Raw genomic sequence first — 21,197 nt, 5'->3', positions numbered from 1 at the left:
CACCTGGGTGGCTGGATTGGTTAAACATCCAACTCTTGGGTTTCAACTCAGATCATGATCTCGGGGTTGTGATATCAAGCCCCAGGTCAGGCTTCACGTTCAGCATAAAATCTGCTGGAGTCTCTGCCTATCCCTTTTTCACCCCTTCAGCCCCTCTCATGCATGTGTGCGTGCTCTCTCGCTCAAAATAAATAAAATGTGCATGGTCCCCTTGAGAAGTAGGATTGGTACACAGTTTAGATTGGAGGGCATTGAAGGTGCTTCCCATTGGAGGCACATCTAGCCGGGCAGGCTGCCTTTATCATTTGCGTTGGTCACAGTGCTAGGTGACCTGTGAGGTGATCTTTAGGCCTGTGCCCTTGCCAGGGAGAGCAGCCTGCACTGGTAGGCCTGCTGTCCCTAAGTGCCCTGACCTGGCCTGGAGACAGCTGTTCAGCCAAACAACCACCATGGCTGTTGCATCACCGTGGGGACAGAGAGATTATTTCTTACTACTTTTTTTAAAGATTTGCTTATTTTAGAGAGAGCAGGAGTGCATGCAAGTCGAGAGAGGGACAGAGGGAGAGAATCTTTCAAGCAGACTCCCCACTGAGCACAGAGCCCATGACCCATGAAATCATGACCTGAACTGTAACCAAGAATCTGATGCCCAACTGACTGAGCTACCCAGGGGCCCCTACTCCTTGTCACTTTTGAGTGTGCTGTCAACTAACCACATCTCTGGAGCCAGCCACTCTGATGAATGGTTTGGTTCTGTTTTATTTTTTAAGTTCTGTTTAAAATCAGAATTTAAGTTCTGTTCTATTTTGTTACTGGGATGTGACTTTTTAGGTGGTTAGGTTGTGTTTGCTCTTTTTCAAGGAGGTCACCTCTAAGAAATATGGGCTCTCCCCATAAAACAGTAAGTGTGTGCCTCTACACCCTAAACCAGCATTCTCTGCAGGAGAGATTGGTACAGGGCAGCCATGGGCAAATTAAAAAATTGAAAAAAAAATAATGTTCCTCAATATTTATATTTAAAAGACAAAGCTGTTTACTCCCTGTCTTACAAAATGAAAGTCAACAAAATTTTGGCAGTGAGGGAGATGCATGAGACTTGTGTTTTATCTATGGTGGGTTGTGGTTCGGGTTGGTGTGGAAACTTTGCTGTGAATCTTTGTGTGCTCCTGGTTGCCCTTCCGTGTTTCCGGCTCTCCCCTCCCTCCTCACCAACTTTTCGTGGGCTTTTCCCCCAGAGGTCCTGCAGGAATGACAAACCCAGCGCACCCAGAACCAAGCACAGATCCCCTACTTTCCCCATACCCCCCATACCGTGTAATGGCACCAACATCGACCAGTTACTCAAACCGGAGGCGCTCTCTCTGCATCCTTCCTCATCCTTACCTCCCTCATGTGATTCTTGTGGATTTTAACCTCTGAATGAGCCCTCAAATCCACGATGTGGTGGGAGAGTCCCATGTGTGGGTTGATGGGACCTGGCTTCTGGGTTTTCCCCAGGCAAGGGCCTGACATCCGGGGCCTGAGCCCATCGGCCACGGGCTCTGAAGGTCTGCAGTTCGTGTTCTCTGTGAGAACCTTCCTAGGGGCCCAGCAGAGTTCTGGCTTAGGAGGTGTCCTGAAATGCTGGTCCCTGTACTGGCTGTCTTCACTGCACCGTCCTTGCCTAGACCCTTGCACAAACCTGACTGGTCTGCAGGCTTTTCCTTCTCACTTCCAGACCTTCCTCCACTTTAGCATTTGAGTTACCTGGGTAAAACAGCTCACGACATCCTTTTTCCCAGGGTCTCTCATTATTCCCCACTCCCTGCAGGGTGATAATCCAAACCACAGAGCATGGCACTTAATCCTTTTTTTCATTGTCTATCCCTCACCGTTTCCAACTGTCCTTTCCCTCAGAAGTCCTCCCCTTTGTGGGTGTGCCATGCTCTAGACGGGACTTGGCGTGGCTCCTCACACTGCCATCTTGTTGCTCTCTTCTCTCACGTATCCGTTCTCTCTCTCTTCCTTGCCCAAGTTGGCATTGTAGGAGCACCCTCACATCCCTCTCTCCCCCCCCCCCGAGTGGATTCTCCTCCAGCCTTAGAGACCTGCTTCTCTAAAGCCTGAATTTGGTTGCATTCTTCTTTGTGTATTAGCTGCTCCTCTGCGCCATGCACCATGTGCTGTGTCATACTGCATCGTGCTGTGTTTGCCTGCCTGCCGCTCAGTGGTTCTGAGCTCCTGAAGGCAAGTGTTGAACTGTGTTACTCACCTAAGGAACCGCAGGGTCAAATTGTGCTTCGGATATAATCGGCATCTTTAACTGTTCGTTGGGTAAATGTTTAGGTCTCTGTGATGTCTTGAGGCTTGTTCTAACTGGGAGATGTTTTCTAAACTGTTTCTCAGGGCTCCTGCATCTCTGAATGATACCAGTTTGCTCCATGATCCTTGTCTGGGTACATTTGGTGGGCCAGTGTTCCCGTGGCTTGTGTTAGGAGGCTATGATGGTAAGTAAGAGAAGCTTCTACTTTTCCTCTTAGGTAAAGTAGTCTTGGTTCTGTCATGGACAGTCAAGTGGCAATTATGAAGATTTCATCAATTGAACAATCTTACTCATTCCCTATCTCTTAAATCTCAAGTGTAGACTTGCTTTGGGTTTTGGCTTTGGGTTTTCTTCTGAGTTGAAAAGAAGTAGATGGTGTTAGCCTTCATAAAGTCACACTTGAAAAGCCAAGGACTTTTCCCCACAATATTATAATTACGCACCTCCACCTAACTCATTATTCAGTTTCAAGGACTTCAAGGAACCCTTAGGGAGTTGTGGGACCTCAGGTTAAGAATATCTATGGGGGCACTTGGGTGACTCCATTGGTTAAGCATCTGCCTTTGGCTCAGGTCATGATCTCAGAGTTCTGGAATCAAGCCCCACATCAGGCTTCCTGCTCAGCAGGGAAACTGCCATTCACCCTGCTCGTGCACTCTCCCCCTCTCTCTCAAATAAATAAAATCTTAAAAAAAAAAAAAAAAAAGAACGTCTGTAATGGGAGAAAGATAACGTGAGATATGGGGAAAAAGAAAGAAAGTTGTTCTGTTTTCCTCCTAAACCAGTTGGTTAAGAATTGAGACACTTCTGTAGGAGGAGGAGCAGTTTGCTCTTTGCCAGTTCTTGTAGACCTGGAACAGACCGCACCAGCTATGACGGGGTCATGATTCAGGTGACATCTTTGGCATCTGAGGCCTAATTAGGCAATTCAACAGGTTTTTCTTCAGCCCAGGGAAGCCAATTAGATATTGTTCTCCTCACTCCAAAGGAGGGGAGAAGCCATATCTATATTTAAATTTTACTCTGCCTCATAAAATGCCACTTCTAATAGGTGGAGAAATGATGATGTCATTGACTGGCAAGCCAAGGCCATCAAAATTTAATTTGATCTCTATCTTAATCCTTCCATCCAAATAAACTACAGATGTGTCAAAAACAGATATATAATAAGTGAAGCTATTAAAAATCTAGAAGAAAAAAAATCTAGAAGAAAATGTGGGAGGAATTTTTAAAAATAATTTTAAAACGGAAAAAGCATTTCTAAGCAAGACACAAAACCCAGAAGCCACTAAAGGAAACATTGATAACTTTGACTACATAAGAATTTAAAATTCCTATTGAGAAAACAAACATCATAAAGTCCAAAAAAAAAAAAAAAAAAAAAAAGGCAACTAAACTGGAGGGGGCAGAAAACCACATACATAACAAACAGGGTGTCATTAATATATGAAGGGCTCTTGTTAAAAAAAAAAAAAAAAAAAGTGAGCAACCCAGAAGAAAAGTGGGCAAAGCCTTGTGAAAGTTAACAAAAGAAAAAATACATGTTGTGGCTATTAATTATATGTGGAAAGTACTCAGTCTCACTCCTAGATAGTGAAATGTACCTCACATTAATCTTTCTACCTAACACAGGGGCAAAGACCTAAGATTTTGATAAACCCTGGTGGGTGAAACCTGGTGGGGACCCCATTGTTAGCGGAGTGTAAATGATTCCTAGAATTGAATGTAAGCAGCAGGAAGGCAGGCATTTTCCTCTTGTTTGTTCACTGACATATATCCATACTACCTAAAATAATGCCTGTCATGAAGAAGGATCTCAGTAAATATCTTGTTGAATAAAGAAATGAAAAAAAGGATAGCCTCTTTGGAGGGCACTTTGAGGGAATTTATCAATATTAGAATTGCACATACTTCTTAATTCAGTGCTAGTACTTGTAAGAATTGATTCTCCAAATACGTATTTTATACATGAAAAAGTACTTACACCAGGTTATTCTTTGTAGTATTTTTGTTTATAATTTTAAAAAACTGCAAAAATGTCATCAACTGGAGATTGGTTAAATTATGCTAGAAAATAGGATACAGCAGAAAAAAAAAGAATAAGGAAACTCTTTATGTCTTAAAATGGAGTCATCTCCAAGATAAAAATTTAAAAATGTAATATGCAGAACAGCGTGTTCCTATTCGTGTAAATAAGAAGGAAAGGGGAAGAACAAATGTGTTTGCTTGGGCCTGCATGGACTATCTCTGGGAATATCTCAGATGGCAGAGAGGAAAAGTAGGAGCATGAAGGGAGGACTTAGGGGGGCGGGGAATCACCTTTCTGCCTGAAATTTTTCCCACACTACATAATTTTGTTTGTTTTAGAGAGAGAGAAAGCATGCGAGCAGCAGGGTGTGGGGAAGGGCAGAGGGAGAAGGGGAGAGAGAATCTCAAGCTGACTCCATACCCAGTGTAGATCCTGATGTGGGGCTTGATCTCATCACCCTGAGATCATGACATGAGTCAAAATCAAGAGTCTGTCACTTAACCAACTGAGCCACCAGGTGCCTCACGTGCTACATAGTTTAACAAAACAAAACAACAACAAAAAAGTTACTTGTCCTGAATGAACCTGCCTACGTCAGATAGATGTATTTATTCATTAACTGAGCTGCATAGACACTGTGTCAGTGAACTTCTGGTTTTTGTTCTCAGAGCAGTCTATAGCCCTCGTGAGAAATCAGTCACCTCACTGCCACGTGATTTTTCCCTCGTGTGTATCTGATTTTCTGCACACTTCCCATATGCTTGATGTCACGTTTTTCCTTTCCAGATCAAAACTACAATAATGCTACAGCCCTTGTGATTACCTTTCCTGTCAATAATTACTACAATGATACAGAGAAGCTCCAGAGGGCCCAGGCCTGGGAAAAAGAGTGAGTTGCTGTCTTTGTCTGTGGAAAACCAGATGCTAGCACAACGCACTTCAGCCTCATTCAGCTAAATTAGCCAACAGCAGATCTAAGTCATTTTTTTTTTTCACTTGGCACTAATGATGCTCAGAAAAACATCTGTACATCAGTTCATCTGCAAACCTTGTGTAAATAGATATCCCCGCACAGGAATGCAGAAGTCTGCGCAGGAGAAATGTTTCATGCCCCCATTCCTTAGAGCAAGCCCCCAGGAGCAAGCTGGGTGCATGGTAGTAAGGGTTGTGCACGCTGAGAGATCACGCAGTCACTAAAGAGAGGCAAATTGATGGTTCCAGATATAGGATGTAAAAGCTGAAATCAACATGGCTGGGATTATATGTGCTATACACGCTGTCCATCCGTAGAAAAAATATCAAGCACAGGACCCTGGGAAATCATTACCTGTATGTAACCCCTAGAGAATAGGACAGAGGGCTGAGGAGGACAGGGCATTTTGACCCTTTCTACTTTTCAGTGCCTTTTTTTTTTTTTTTTGCTTTTTTTTTTTTTTAACAGCTTTGTTGGAATATAAATCCCATACCATACACTATACCCATACACTATACCCAATTAAATTATATAATCTAGGAGCTTTTATTAGATTCATGGATATGAAAAAAAAAAAAAAGATTCATGGATATGCAAGTGTCACCACAGTGAATTCAAGAACGTTTTTCTTTCTAAATCTTAAAAATCTTTAGTTATCATCCTCTGCTCCTCATCCTCCCACCTCCCAGCCCTACAAAACCATTAATCTACTTTCTGTGTCCATATGTTATTGTATTCTGGACATTTATATGAATGGAAGCATACATGTGAACTTCTGTGTCTGGTTGCTTCCTCGCTTAGTGTGTTTTCAGGGTTTATCCAAGTTCTAGGATGTATTAGCACCTCATTCCTTTTTATGGCTGCGTAATGTTTGGTCCTATGGATATGCCACATTTGATCCATTCATCAGTTGACGCACATTTGGATTGTTCCTGCCTTTTGGCCATTGTGAATAATGCTGCTGTAGACATTCATATGCGGGTTTTTGTATGAACTTAGTATGTTTTCATTTCTCTTGGAAATATACCTAAGTAAGGGTAGAATTTCTGGCTCATATGGTGACTCTTTGAAGAACTGCAAGATTGTTTTCCACAGTGGCTGCACCTTTTACATTCCCACCAGCCTGTGGGTTCTACTTTTCCATATCCTCGCCAACACTTACCACGTGACCTTTTGGTTCTAGCCATCCTAGTGGGTGTGAGGTGGTACCTCATTGTGGTTTTGATTCGCATTTCCCTGATGGCTAATGATTTCAAACATCCTTTTTTTTTGTGCTAACTGACCATCTGTATAACTTCTGTGGAGGAATGTCTATTCCTATCCTTTGCCCATTTTTAACAGGATTATTTGTATTTTGATTATGAAAGTATAAGAATTCCTATATATTTTACAAATCTGCTGTCAGATATATGACCTCCAGGTGTTTGCTCCCATTTTCTTTGTTTTGTTTATTTTTGTTTTCTTGCTGGTGTCCGCTGAAGCACAAGGTTTTAGTCTTGAAGTCCAATTTTTCTAGTTTTTTCTTTTGTTGCTCAAAGTTTTGGTGTCCTAAGAAACTACGACCTGATCCAAGGACATGGAGATTTATGCCTCTGTGTTCTTCTGAGGGTTTTATAGTTTAGCTCTCACATTTAGGTCTTAGATCCACTTGAGTTCATTTTTTTATGTAATGTGCTATCCAAATGATCCCAGACCATTTGTTGAGAAGGTTATTCTTTCTTTCATTAGATAGCCTTGCTACCTTGTCGAAAATTCAGTGAGCACAGATACAGTTTCTTTCTAGACTGTTACCTCTGTTCCTTTGATCTTTTTGCCTATCTTTGTGCTCGTACCACACTGTCTTGATTACTGTCATTGTATAGAAAGTGTGAAATCGAGAAGCGTGTGTCCTCCTCCTTTGTTCTTCCTGAAAAGGAAGGGTTTGGCTCCTCTGGCCCCTTTCAATTCCATATGGATTTTAGAATCAGCATATCTTTCTATCAAGAAGTCAGCTGGGATCCTGACAGGGATGGCATTGAATCTGTAAGTCAGAGGTTTGTTCTATGAGCATTTTTCTTTATTATAATATGCTTCATTTAGAAATCCTTTTTAGTAAAAAAGAAATGAAACCATGAATTAACTTTTTTTTTTGATGGAACACTTTATGAATTTGCATGTCATCTCTACACAGGAGCCGAGCTAATAATCATTCCAGTTCTAGTATATGTGCTGCCAAAGCCAGCACCATGAACCAACTTTTACTTTTTTTATTTTTTATAATTTTTTAAAGATTTTTATTTATTCACGAGAGACAGAGACCTAGGCAGGGGGAGAGATAGGCTCCCCGAGGGGAGCCCAATGGTGAGACTCAATCCCAAGACTCTGGGATCACGACCTGAGCCAAAGGCAGACGCTCAACCACTGAGCCACCCAGGTGCCCAACGAACCAACCTTTAAACTTGTCCTAAACTTGTTTCAGGCAATAGAAACTTCGTCATGACTGGAACTTTATAATCTGGGGGTGTCTTACCTTCTGGCCTCTCCAGTGTCGAAAATCCTAATGTAGGGATACAGGTTAAGTAAGTGTGGCTTTTGTGTCCTATAAGTTGGGAAGAAGTCCTCACTTAAAAAAAAAAAAAAAAAAAAAAAAAAAGTCCTCACTTAGCTGTCACTAAGTTTTAACTACAAACTAAAAATATAAAATTTGCTCACTCTTCAGGTTTATTAATTTTGTGAAAAACTACGAGAATCCAAATCTGACCATTTCTTTCACTACTGAGCGAAGTATTGAGGATGAACTGAATCGGGAAAGTAACGGTGACGTCTTCACTGTTCTGATCAGCTATGCCGTCATGTTTCTGTACATTTCCATAGCCTTGGGGCACATCAAAAGCTGTAGCAGGTTTCTAGTAAGTGGTGTGTGTGTGTGTGTGTGTTGGAGTGAAATGATGGTGCACAGCATGATATCATATTTTTTGCCTCTATTTTTTTGCTTGTTTGTTTTAGGGAGGGGGCAGAGGGGCAGAGAGAGAGAGAAAGAGAGAATCCTAAATAGGCTCCATGCCTAGCCAGAGCCCAACACTCCATCCCACAGCCCTGAGCCACAGGTGCCCCTGCCTCTACTTAGTTAATCTGAATTCATTATGTTCAAAACTGGTGTACATTCCCCTGTGTAACATTTCTATTTCCTGCACGTGTTTTCTTCAGTTCCAATTTTTTGGTTTATTTTAAACGTAGAATTTATTTCCCATAATCCAGGTTTTCCTAATTTGACCACACCATCACCAAAGAATGGAAACCCATAAAACATGTTGTTAGGGAAGAACTTGAACATTTTTCATATCTTCTCTCAAACTCAGAGAGGACTTTAGCTCCAAATAGACTATACCCAAAAAAAGGTATAATGACGACCTTTTAGTCATCGGAGTAAAATGATAACTGATGATTTGTGTCTTTGTTGCATATCACAGGTGGATTCTAAAATCTCCCTTGGCATCGCTGGGATCCTCATTGTGTTGAGCTCAGTGATGTGCTCATTGGGCATCTTCAGCTACTTTGGGATCCCCCTCACCCTCATCGTGATCGAAGTCATCCCATTCCTGGTGTTGGCTGTTGGGGTAGACAACATCTTCATTCTGGTCCAAACCTACCAGGTATATTTCCATAGTCTCACAGAGCTTGCTGTCTGACCAAGTAGGCGGCTGCATTAATGGCTGTTTCACTCCATGCAGAGTATTTGTGAATGTGGACAGTGAGGAAGCTTTTGTTTCCTGTTCTCTGTGTTGCTGATTGGTGTCTGTAACTTGTTCGGGACATTTTGAGACCAAGAAATTCATCCTTCTGTTGGGTTGAGAGAATAAAGTGAGAATTTAGTTTTAAAGATTTTTTTTTTTTTTTAATTTGAAAGGGAGACAGTGCTGGGAGGAGCAGAGGCAGTGGGAGAAGCAGGCTTCACACTGAGCAGGGAGCACAACACAGGGCTCTATCCCAGGACCCCAGGATCATGACCTGAGCTGAAACCAGGAGTCGGATTCTTAACCGACTAAGTCACCCAAGTGCCCTGAAAATTCCATTTTAAATACATGTGCAAGAAGGGCTTGCATATTTCTGGAAAGTATTTTGGATACAACTGTTATTAAAATGAATCTCCAATAGTATGGAAGAATCAAAGATTTTTCAGAGATGCTACTAAAAAGAAGGGCAGCATAGGACTTGGTGATGTAGAAAATGGTCCCAATCAATTTCTTCTCTCCTGGTCTCCCTACTTGGGGACTCAGTGGCATAGAAGAGTATAATTTAATGGTCCAGCCCCCTGCAGCATGCGTTGCGTGTATTTTCCTGACAAGATGATCCAGGCTTCCTTGAGCATCTCACCTATTACCTAGCTTAACTCTGGGGTTTAGGAATACCCTGGACAAATTACCATGATGAGTTGCAGGTCCCCCATCAAAAGTTTATCTACAGTAAGTAGAAGCTCCTAATCATTTGTCTTTACTATTGAATTAACACAGAGCAACAGTGAAGCAAAGAGATAGTCTTATTACTTAGAAATGTTAATTCCCTGTGTTTTGTTTTTTGGTTTTTTTTTTTTAAGCGCGATGAACGTCTTCAAGGAGAAACTCTGGAACAGCAGCTGGGCAGGGTCCTAGGAGAAGTGGCTCCTAGTATGTTCCTGTCCTCCTTTTCAGAGGCTGTAGCATTTTTCTTAGGTAATTTCTCTTTGAATTCCATCAATCCCACAGTTTTCTGAGCCTGGGAGTAGAAGGATCTGGGTATCTGAATGCGTCCCTTTGTGTTGCTTCCTTGTTTAAACAGCTTTACTCTGTAATCAGAAAGTATCAGAGTGGACCACAAGAAAAATTAGTGGCAGTATCTTGGGTATCACTTGGAAGTGTCCTCTTTTTTAGGGAGCGGGGCTGGGGGGACGGCAGAGGGAGATTCTTAAGCGTCTCCACGCCCAGCACAGCGCTTGATCTCATGACCCTGAGATCATGACCTGAGCCGAAATCAAGAGTCGGGTGCTCAGCCACATGGGCCACCAGGGACCCCTCCTCTTTCTCATGTTGTGTCAGTACAGTGTTAATGTCGGGGCCCAGGGTGACAGATACCTAGAACTCCTCTGCTGCTTCCCATTTTTGGCACCTGTGGCAAATGCTGATCTTTGAAATTGGCATTCTCATGCACCCACAGGATCCTTGCCAACACAGCACTTGAGCAGAATCCACAGGCACTGGCTTGCAGGGTGTTCACCAGTGTTCTCATAGGCAGTCTTCCTCTCTACACACAAATCCTCGAGGAAGCAGCCTCATTAATGAGCAGAGGTCCTCGGACTTCACCTCACTACAAGGAGCCAGAGTAAGCTGGAACAGAAACCAGCGCTTCTGTATTTCTTTCCTATGGAGAAATCACCAACCAGCCTTCCTCACAGGGCTGCCTGCCCCCACGTCTGGTGCGTGGTAGTGGCAGGAAGAGAAAACAGTCCGTTTTCTCAGGAGGAGGCTGGATTAGAATTGCCCGGCAGGTCCAGAGAAGACACACGATCCATGGACTACAAACAGACCTGCCTCCATGGGCTACCGGGCCATCCTGCAGGGCTGTTACAGCATCATCGAAGGCAGCATTCTTTCAAAACAGACACGCACCACTATACTGGTCTTCGTTTCTACAAAGCAATGCGCTTTGAAACCTGTGGTCCTTACTCTTTCTTTTGATGGATACAGGTGCAAAGAAGTTATTTTTCTGATTTTCTCATCAGAAAATGTGATGAGAATAGCAGCTGACACTGTGCCTCAAGGCTGGAGTGATATTGGGGGGAACAGTGGGGGTTGTGGCACGCAGAGGACACAGGCCTCAAAAAGGCAGTTCCATGTTGCTGGGCCAGTGCTGCTAGGTCCAGTTTGTTTGTTGCTCTTTCTTTTCTTTTTTTTTTTTCTCTGTGAATCTAGATTTTTGTGTCAGGTTTCACTGTTAAATATTGGCTACTTTTTAGAAGAACTGGTTATTCATCCTAAAATGAATTGATCTAATATGGACCATACCAGGTACATCTGGCCATGGGCTGCCAGTTTGCAGTTTCCATGTGAACCCAGTACTTCTGACTGGGAGCACCCTCATTTGGTTGTAAAGAAAGTGGGAGACTAATGTTGATGTAATAGCAGATTGAAAATACTGTTCCTGGGCCCCTGGGTGGCTCATTTGGTTAAGCGTCTACCTTTGGCTCAGGTCATGATCCCAGCCCTACATCAGGCTCCCTGCTCAGCAAGGAATCTGCTTCTCCCTCTGCCCCTCCCCCTGCTCATAATCTTTCTCTCTCTCTTTCTCTCTCTCTCAAATAAATGAATAAAATCTAAAAACAAAACAAAACAAAAACCAAAAAACACTGTTCCTCTCTAGAGCAAAGCATAGAAGGTACCGTAAGAAATTACCTATACTGATGGTTCCCAGAGTTTACTGTGCGTAAATTCATCTGGAGAGCCTGTCAAATACAGTTGAATTGGGCATGAATTCCCACTGTTGTGATTAAGTAGGATGGGGGTAGTGCCCAGGGACCTGCATTTTGAACTCCCCAAGCGGCTCCCGTGGCAAGAGCATTTTGTACAGCACCAGGCTTATGGACCCATCTTGAGTTCTGGTATGACGTCCACAGGCGGCGGCGGCATTCCCCAGGGTGGGGGGTAGTGTGGGAAGGACGGGTCTTCTTGTGGCTGCGGCCTGCTCCGGCCCCTTGTGTTCCCGTGTACGCATGAATGAGAGGACTGCACAGAGTCCCCTGCTGGCAGTAGCAGTGATGCAGCAGCCTCTGTCCCCCTGCAGGAGCCTTGTCACAGATGCCCGCAGTGCACACTTTCTCTCTGTTTGCCGGGATGGCGGTCCTCATTGACTTCCTTCTTCAGATTACCTGTTTTGTGAGTCTCTTGGGGTTAGACCTTAAGCGTCAAGAGGTGAGTCGTTGTCAGGAGTACAGCCTGTTTAGAGTCTCGGGTCCAAGGAGGCAGCAGGAGGGCATGACCTTTGTTCCTCTTTGTCCACTCAGAAAAATCGCCTGGACGTCCTTTGCTGTCTCACAGGCTCTGAAGGTGGAACCGGCATCCAGGCCTCAGAAAGCTGCTTATTTCGGTTCTTCAAAAACTCCTACTCCCCATTTCTGCTTAAGGATTGGATGCGGCCCATTGTGGTAAGAGTCTCTCTGTGGTTTTCCTCTATTTTCTCCCCAAAACAGATGTGTCACCTGCCGTCTTAGAAATCAACTTGGGGGATCCCTGCGTGGTGCAGCGGTTTGGCGCCTGCCTTTGGCCCAGGGCGGGATCCTGGAGACCCGGGATCAAATCCCACGTCAGGCTCCCGGTGCATGGAGCCTGCTTCTCCCTCTGCCTGTGTTTCTGCCTCTCTCTCTCTCTCTCTCTGTGTGTGTGTGTGACTATCGTAAATTAAAAAAAAAAAAGAAAAAAAAGTTTAAAAGAAATCAACTTGGGTGGGGCACCTGGGTGGCTCAGTCAGTTAAGCTGTAACTTACCCGCATCCAACTCTTAACTTCAGCTCAGGTCGTGGGATCAAGCCCTGTGTCAGGCGCCCTGCTCAGTGTACTCTGCTTTTCCCTCTCCTCCTTCTCCTCCCCCTGCTCATGTGCACACCCTTTCTCTCTAAAATAAATAAATAAAATCTTAAAAAAAAAAAAGATATCAGCTTGGGAAGGAGATTCTGACAGCTGTTAAGTATATATACAAAATTGCAAAAGCAAATATGTGCAAGTATGTAGAATATTTTTCTAGCTGGCTTTTAGCAGTCATTCAGTTTTTATTTTGAAATAATTACACACATACACATAAAAAAATTACAGATTCATAGAAAGTTGTAAGGATAGTAGAGAGATGACCCAGGTACCCCTCACCCAGCTTCTTGCCGTGGTCTTACATAATTGTAGTTCAATGGCAAAACCAGGAATTTGACATTGGCACAGTGTGTGTGTCTAGTTCTGAGTCACTTAATCACATGTGCAGATTGCAATAACCAGCACTGCAATCGAGATCCAGAACTGTTGTCACAGCAGTCTCCTTCACGATGTCCCTTTATAGTGCCATGAGCCTCCTCCCCACACCACCCACTGTCCCTAATCCTTGCAACCATGCAAGAGCATTTTGTCATTTATATACTGGCTGTAGCCAACAATAACCCATCACTTCTCTACTAAAAGAACATAATTTAAAAATAAAAAATAAAAATAAAAGAACATAATTAGTCTCCGATAATGGTAAAGTAATAGTAATACTTAACATTTATCAAACATTTAATATTGGGTACTATGCTAACACCTGGATTATCCCTAGATTCTCTCATTTAATCCACGAGACTGTTTTATGTTACACATCTTTTTTTCCTGTTTACTGACGAGAAAATAGAAACCAAGAGAGGTTAAGTGACTTCTCCAGGGCCACCCAGTTTGTAAGTGGTGGAAGCAGGATTTGAACCCAGGTAGTTTGACTCTAGATACTCACATCTCAGCCACTACCCCTTCCTCTCTACTTTAACATGTCATGTAAACTTTTCAGTTGAGAAAAGTCCTGGGTTTTCTTATGTGTTTAAATTTTATTTATGTTCTTAAGCTCTAATACACAAAGCAGTCACCGTTTCATAACTCGCTTTTCATTCCAGATAGCGGTATTTGTGGGCATTCTCTCATTCAGTATCGCAGTCCTGAACAAAGTGGAGATTGGATTGGATCAGTCTCTTTCAATGCCAGATGTAAGCTGCTTTCTCTTTTATCTTGTTTAGTCAGTGATATGAATAAATTTTTCAAAACTTGCACACAGTTATTTTAAGTGGATGCCAGCTTCTAAATGCACGAGCTGACAGGTTCCCCTGGGTCATGAGGCCTGCCACAGAGCCCTGCCAGGGGGTCCCGTCTTAGCATTTGGGACTCTCGGGCCTCTGGGAAAGCCAGAGAAATCGAGCAGCAAGCCTCTTTCCTCGTGAGGTGTCCTCCTGATGGCGGGCCAGCCAGAGAAGTGCCTTGAGTGCAAGAAGGGTGAGGAGCAGGGAACTGGCTGAGTCAGGAATCCCAGGTCTGGGCTGAGGACATCTCGACAGCAGCCTTGCAGTGCTCTCTTCACCCTCAGCCATCGTCACCTCACCTAGACATCGTCAGCACGTTCATGCTTTGCCCTGTTCTTTGATCATTCTTTCAGGACTCCTACATGATGGATTATTTCAAGTCCCTCAAATACCTGCATGCAGGTCCCCCCGTGTACTTTGTCCTCGAGGAAGGACACGACTACACCTCTTTGGAAGGGCAGAACATGGTGTGCGGGGGCATGGGCTGCAATAATGACTCCCTGGTGCAGCAGATCTTCAGCGCGGCTCAGCTGGACAACTAGTCAGTACCGCCCAATGTTCTCCTCCTGTAGCAGCAGCCGTCAGAAGGGGCTCTTGGCCAGAGGCCCTGTGGGCCTGAAATTTCTTACTGAAAATAGATGTGCTTAGAAAGTGTGGTGTTCAGGATCATGGTAACTCTGGCTTTACCTAAGCAAAAGCTTTATTTTTTTTTCCATTATTTTTATTTTTATTTTTTTTAATAAAATAATTTTTTATTGGTGTTCAATTTACCAACATACAGAATAGCACCCAGTGTTCATCCCATCAAGTGTCCCCCTCAGTGCCCATCACCCACTCACCCCCACCCCCCGCCCTCCTCCCCTTCCACCACCCCCAGTTCGTTTCCCAGAGTTAGGAGTCTTTATGTTCTGTCTCCCTTTCAATAAGGGAAGGGAGAAGAAATGTGTGGGAGATATAAGCAAAAGCTTTAAAAGGATTCATTGACCAACTCCTATTCCGAAGGGTTTTCCCATTAAGTGGTGATGACGTCTGCCCTCTGATTGGGCAGCAGTATGACACCTAGGAAAGGAAGTTAGGTTTCGAGAAAAAGCACTGAATCTGCAGACTCCCCGCGGAGCAAGTCAGTAATATCTCCTTCCTTCTCGCTAGTACCCGCATAGGCTTTGCGCCCTCGTCCTGGATCGACGATTATTTTGATTGGGTCAAGCCTCAGTCTTCCTGCTGTAGAGTCTACAACAGCACAGATCAGTTCTGCAACGCCTCAGGTACTTTCATGTCCTTCTCCAGATCTTTGTGACATTATTCTTTAAACCTGATTTGCATTTCACCTCAGTTTATAGCTGTGATTATGCTGGCGCTGGTCCCACTTCCTTGGTCGCCATCTCTCTCTGGGCCATGCTCTTGGATGGATGTCATGTTTTTCTGTCTCCCCCTCCCTCTCCTCATGAGGCTGTAAGACAAACGGCCTCGGTCAGGGGACTCTTGTTTTCATAGTTTTCAGCGTTCTCTTCTCCCCAACAACACTAGTAGCGTCTTTTGGTTAGGATCTGGCTGTAGCATCTCACAGGTATGCTTCCCTTAGTTCTCACTGTTGCCCTGTAGTTTTGTTAGGAGCATTGAGGTTGCCCTTGAATTTCCTTTTCTTTTTCTTTTTTTTTTAAGAGAGAACAAGGAGGAGTTGGGAGGAGGAGGAAGAGAGGGAGAAGGAGAGAGAGAGAAAAAGAATCTTTAAGTAGACTCTGCTCAGCACAGAGCCTGACATGGGGCTCTATCTCATGACCCTGAGATAATGACCTGAGCCAAAATCAAGAGTCGGTCACTTATCTGACTGAGCCACCCAGGTGCCCCTGTCTTCAAATTTTCTTAATAAAAACATGGAAGCCTTGGGCTCTGATAGGACCAATTGCAGTCATCGTCAAAGAGAAAACCTGCTTTAGGGAATAGAGTTTGTACAGCCTGCCTCAGATGAAGATGGCATCTCCATTGTATTAGGCTATGAAAATCACGTGTGTTGGAAGCTTTTGGATCAGGAAAAAGATTGAGGAAAAGAATTCCCCTCATTTATCAATATCTTTACATGTTTTAAAAATAAATCTGGAGACCGGTTTTTCTCACATTGGCCCCCTCCTCTGTTCCAGTGGTTGACCCTGCCTGCGTCCGCTGCAGGCCTCTGACCCAGGAGGGCAAACGGAGGCCTCAGGGTGAAGACTTCATGAGATTCCTGCCCATGTTCCTTTCTGATAACCCAAACCCCAAGTGCGGCAAAGGGTAAGTGCCACTGAGCCGCTCAGATACCTGCCCTATTTTTCACTGGACAACTAGCAGAGGGCTGGGGTGGAAGCGGTTGTACCAGAAAGGTCTCTTCTCTTCCCTTACCCATCCTATCCCGATCCTTCTGTGAAAACAGAAAACCTAAAACACCTCTAAGGAAAGCTTCTCACCGTCTTCAACTGATACCACCCTGGCTCAAGCATTTGTTTCTTACTCTTGTCTCTGTGTCCTGGCTGTGCAAGTGGACGCGGAGCACTGAGCAGGTGTCTAGCAGGGCAGAAGGGGAGCGGGAACCTGTGGGGTTTCAGAATGTGTTCAAGTCCATCTGTGGGTGTCAGGGACAGCTTCTCTGCTTGGTAATGCCATCCTGAACTAAGGTTTAGATTCCTCTAGCCCCACTATTCTTCTCGCCAGCCCGTCTGGCTATGGGGCTATGGGCTGTTTCACTCCCCCATCTAGCCGAGCAGCCAGTTACCATGGAAGCAGGATGTCTGGGTCCAGAGACAGGGAAGAGGGCCGGAAGTCGGGCGGTGGGGGAGCGGGGATACGATTCAGAGCCTTCTGTAGGAGGAAGAGGAGTGTCTACACGTACGTTAGGTAAACTCAGGACTTCCCCTGTTTTTCCTAAGAATATGTATTTGACCAGAATCCCATCAGTTAGGCATGTATATCATGGCTGCACTTGGAGACCTATACTTGGTACGGTGGAAAGACTGTGCCTAAAAATAAAAACGAATATTGCAGCTTGGTCTGCTTGCAGACTTGAACACTTTGGCCTACATAAAACAAAGCAGAGCATGTTCAGCTTTTAGGAAAGCAACAGCCTGCACTTACGGGAGCCACCTGCGTGCCAGGCACCTCATCCCCATCCTCGCCCTGATCACACAGCCTGTGAGTAGGTGGCAGAGGACACCGCCACCCAGATTCAGTTCCTTTGCCCAGGGTTCTGAGGCCAGTACGTGGCAGGACTGAGACCAGCCTCACGGCCACAGACTCCAGGGCCTTGTCCTTTCTCACCTCCTGTTACACAACACTGCTGAGCAAACGCCGTAAGGAAAACACATTTGATTGCGAGCAGAACCAGGTGTAGAAACAAGAGCCCCTCAGCACCCAAATGCCCAAAAGCAATAAAGAAAAGCCAGTGTGAGAGAGAATACGCCAAAACCTTCACTGTTCCCTTTTGGGGGGCCCTTCCCTGTCTCTAAGATGGTGGTCGATCTGACCTCTGAGCCCAGGGTCAGGTGGTTCCCATTAGCCTTGAGCGCTTCGGGTTCTGTGAGTACTTTCTGCAGCCTCTGACACCACCGAGTCTTCTCTTAGGGGACATGCTGCCTACGGCTCAGCAGTTAACCTCGTCGGCAATGACACGAGTGTCGGAGCCACTTACTTCATGACCTACCACACCGTGCTTCAGACCTCTGCTGACTTTACTGACGCCATGAGAAAAGCCATCCTCATTGCCAGTAACATCACCAAAACCATGAGCCTTAAAGGAAGCCACTACCGCGTGTTCCCGTACAGGTAGTGTGAATTTTATAAATGAGGGGTCTTGCGTGAGGGTCTGCATCCTGGGGGCTCCTTTGGTGGGATGCTGCTCCTGGGCTTTCATTCTGGCACCTTCTCTGTCATGAGCACAAGCAAAAAGTAGCAAGGGGAGGTAGCGTCTGGGCGAGGAAGGCCAGGCTCTTGGGCACCCACCAAGGCCCGAGTGCTGGTTGCACAAAATTTGGTGTCTGGGCCAGAGCTCACAGTCTGCAAAGACCCACTCCCACACCGCAGTCCGGCGGGAGGGCACGGTCCTAGGGGACCAGGCTTCACAGAGAGGACTGAGCTGCCGTTCCAGGCCAGTAGCCACGGGTTATCCCTGACCACTGATTACCTGGGACAGTGCCTTTATGGAGGCTTTTCATTTTTGCTTGTTGGGTTTTTTTCTTATAAAAAAAAAAAAAGCATTAGGAGATCCTGAATTTGGAAAATTTTGAAAAATAGAAGAAACAGGTGGTTTTTCCCCAGCCCTATGATCTTGCTTAAAGGAGTTCCAACCCATTCCTTGACAGGAGGACAGCCTGTTTTTTCATGAAAGAAGTTCTCAGAGTGGGTGTCCTAATTCCTGAGAAGAGTGGGTTAACTTTGCCAAAAAAGCATTTTCTTCTCAGGCCCCGCATAGACTGCATTTGGCCTAAAGGAATTCTCAGGATAGATAGGACTTGTTTTTTCAAAATACCACGAAATAGTCTCTGTAAATGCCTATGAAGTAGAATAGGTTGGTTCATGAACAGAAACTTTATACAAGATACACATTTTAGGTCATTATTCGGCCCTTTTTTGGGTGTCCGTGGTCAGAGTTTCATTTGAATTACTGCAGAGGAGTCTTGCCAAAACGGAGTTTTTATGCAAGAGGTATCTCTCAGAGTAGTTTGTCTTACAGTAGCGGCAGCATGGAAAACTAGATCCTCCAGAAGCAAGAACGAGCCGTAATGGAACCCTCTCCTCTCTTCTCCAGTGTGTTCTATGTCTTCTACGAACAGTACCTGACCATTATTGATGACACGATCTTTAACCTCAGCGTGTCACTGGGAGCCATCTTCTTGGTGACCTTGGTTCTCCTGGGCTGTGAACTGTGGTCTGCAGTGATCATGTGTGTCACCATTGCCATGATCTTGGTCAACATGTTTGGCGTCATGTGGCTGTGGGGCATCAGTCTGAACGCGGTTTCCTTGGTCAACCTGGTCATGGTGAGTCCTGGTCCGCTTGGTTTGTTCGTAACTCCCGGGTCACTTCTGTTAGCTGTTTCTTGGGGTCAGACCAAGGCCAGCTCTTGGACAGGTGAGAGGAGTGTTAATGGAGCGCAGGCGTGAGTGCTGCATAGAACAATGGACGTGTGACTTCATGGTGTTGCGGGGGTATTTGGCCCTGAACTTCTATACTGAAGGGTTTGCAAAAACATGACACGACACCCACTTTTTATTCATAAAAATGCTCCTTCCCAGAATTCTCTACCAGTACCTTTTGCTTCCCATGCAGTCGCCAGGTACTTTTTGATAGTCTCGAAGATAGGAGCATTTGAGAAAGTATTAAAATAGCATTTGTTTGTACTTAAGATATGAACACTGTTTTTGGAGGAGTGGCAGTGAGGCCCAAGTAAAGCAAATCTGATGACCCTGTGCTGGCTCTTGGGGGGTGGGGGCAACCTTGAGAGGCTTCAACAGATCCCCTGAAACAGGCCAATCTGCTATAGAGAAGAGCAGTTTTGGGCGCTGTGCCTTGAGGGTCCCATGGATCGTCCAGTACAGCTTCAGGTGGTGTGATGGGGGCAAGGGGATGCTTAGGGTTCCTGTGCCTCCCTGGGGCACCCTGCAAACCATGGGTCCTGCAAGAGAAGTGCCTGCCTGCTTAGGATTTTCAGCCGCAAAAGGGCAGTCGTAATGGAAGCCCTCTTTTCCAGAGCTGTGGCATCTCCGTGGAGTTCTGCAGCCACATAACGAGAGCGTTCACAGTGAGTGCGAAGGGCAGCCGCGTGGAACGGGCCGAAGAGGCGCTCTCTCACATGGGCAGTTCTGTGAGTAGCCTGGCCAGAGATTCAACATGAAGCACCCAGCTCATCAACTGAGTGCTTCTCAGGAACTGGGAAATTCAGTGGGGAAACCAGAATTTTAATTACTTCGTAACTCCCCAAGATGACTGGTCTTCGGGCATTTCATGAAATCGTTCTATCCGGAAATTTTTAGAACTGTTCCCTGTGGTGAATCCTTTATAGGCAGTGGAGCAGGAAAAAGAACAGAGGTTTGGTCTGAGGGCCAGGAGGCCTTTCCATGTAAAGCCCAGGCCAGGCACACATGCTGACCGCGAGGGAGCTGTGGTGCTCAGAGCCCGGAGCGTCGTCTTAGTTCAACCCCATAGCCTGCTTCTGCCTTTTAGTCAGTTACTTTGCTGCTCTAGAAAATACCATTCAATGAATGCTGTTTTATAACAGTTTGATACCTAATAGTTTTCATCTAAGAATATAAGGAAATCTCTGTGTAAAGACAGACTCCACTGTCTGTGCAGAATACATGCTTTTACCCTTAAGCCTTTTTTTCCCAGACCCATACACAGATCAAACCGTTTTGGGTAGAACAGAGTGCTTCTTACCCATAACTCTGAAAGCTGGGGTGAATTCACCGCCTGTTGCTTTGGGGCTTGCCCGTCAGAAAATCGCTACGTGAGGAATCAGAGTAGGTTGGTAACTGCTTCCCAACCCTGTCTCTTCTTTCAGGTGTTCAGTGGAATCACACTAACGAAATTTGGAGGGATTGTGGTGTTGGCCTTTGCCAAATCGCAGATTTTCCAGGTATTTTACTTCAGGATGTATCTGGCTATGGTCTTGCTGGGAGCCACGCACGGCTTGATATTCCTCCCTGTGTTACTCAGCTACATAGGTAAGCATTCTTCTGCAGCATTTAAACTTGTGCTAATGGTCATTTGATAAATGGTACTAAAAAAAAAAAAATTCTGAGAGGAAGAAAACCCTGCCTGAGGGCTTCAATTAGTGAAGTGCTAACGGCTCTCCAGAGGTCCCCCACCACCACCACCACCACCACACAGGCCCCCACTCCCCGCAGGTTGTGGTCTGGGGGGAGGCCTGCGTGACTCCTCTGCAGCTCGGGCCCAGGAGCTGCCCACGCCCAGCAGTGCCGCACAGCAGTTCTGTTCCTAGACCCCCCGTCCCCACGAAGTGCTGCCTCTTTTCTTGTTTCAAGACTGTCATTAAGATCTTTTTACTTCTGTGGCCACGTCAGCTTCCGTAAATGACCTGTGGTTGGAAGGAGCAGTAC

The 21,197-nt window shown here is 45.2% G+C and overlaps 1 protein-coding gene across 1 annotated transcript in view; it reads left to right on the top strand.

Moving 5' to 3' along the window:
• NPC1 (NPC intracellular cholesterol transporter 1) overlaps positions 1 to 21,197 on the top strand; it is a 53,067-nt gene that overhangs the window by 30,880 nt on the left and 990 nt on the right. The window contains exons 10-24 of the mRNA XM_072829045.1: positions 2,386 to 2,486; positions 5,118 to 5,220; positions 8,003 to 8,192; positions 8,754 to 8,936; positions 9,878 to 9,992; positions 12,097 to 12,224; positions 12,317 to 12,457; positions 13,933 to 14,022; positions 14,466 to 14,653; positions 15,262 to 15,377; positions 16,251 to 16,380; positions 17,704 to 17,904; positions 18,887 to 19,118; positions 19,829 to 19,942; positions 20,639 to 20,801. Of these exons, the coding sequence (XP_072685146.1) occupies positions 2,386 to 2,486; positions 5,118 to 5,220; positions 8,003 to 8,192; positions 8,754 to 8,936; positions 9,878 to 9,992; positions 12,097 to 12,224; positions 12,317 to 12,457; positions 13,933 to 14,022; positions 14,466 to 14,653; positions 15,262 to 15,377; positions 16,251 to 16,380; positions 17,704 to 17,904; positions 18,887 to 19,118; positions 19,829 to 19,942; positions 20,639 to 20,801 (2,195 nt within the window). The remainder of the gene's footprint in view (positions 1 to 2,385; positions 2,487 to 5,117; positions 5,221 to 8,002; positions 8,193 to 8,753; positions 8,937 to 9,877; positions 9,993 to 12,096; positions 12,225 to 12,316; positions 12,458 to 13,932; positions 14,023 to 14,465; positions 14,654 to 15,261; positions 15,378 to 16,250; positions 16,381 to 17,703; positions 17,905 to 18,886; positions 19,119 to 19,828; positions 19,943 to 20,638; positions 20,802 to 21,197) is intronic.

The sequence above is a fragment of the Canis lupus genome, chromosome 6 (assembly GCF_048164855.1).
Source record: "Canis lupus baileyi chromosome 6, mCanLup2.hap1, whole genome shotgun sequence".
Classification (NCBI taxonomy): Eukaryota; Metazoa; Chordata; class Mammalia; order Carnivora; family Canidae; genus Canis; species Canis lupus.
The sequence above is the reverse complement of the archived record's forward strand: the minus strand, read 5'-3'. Positions and strand labels throughout refer to the sequence as shown.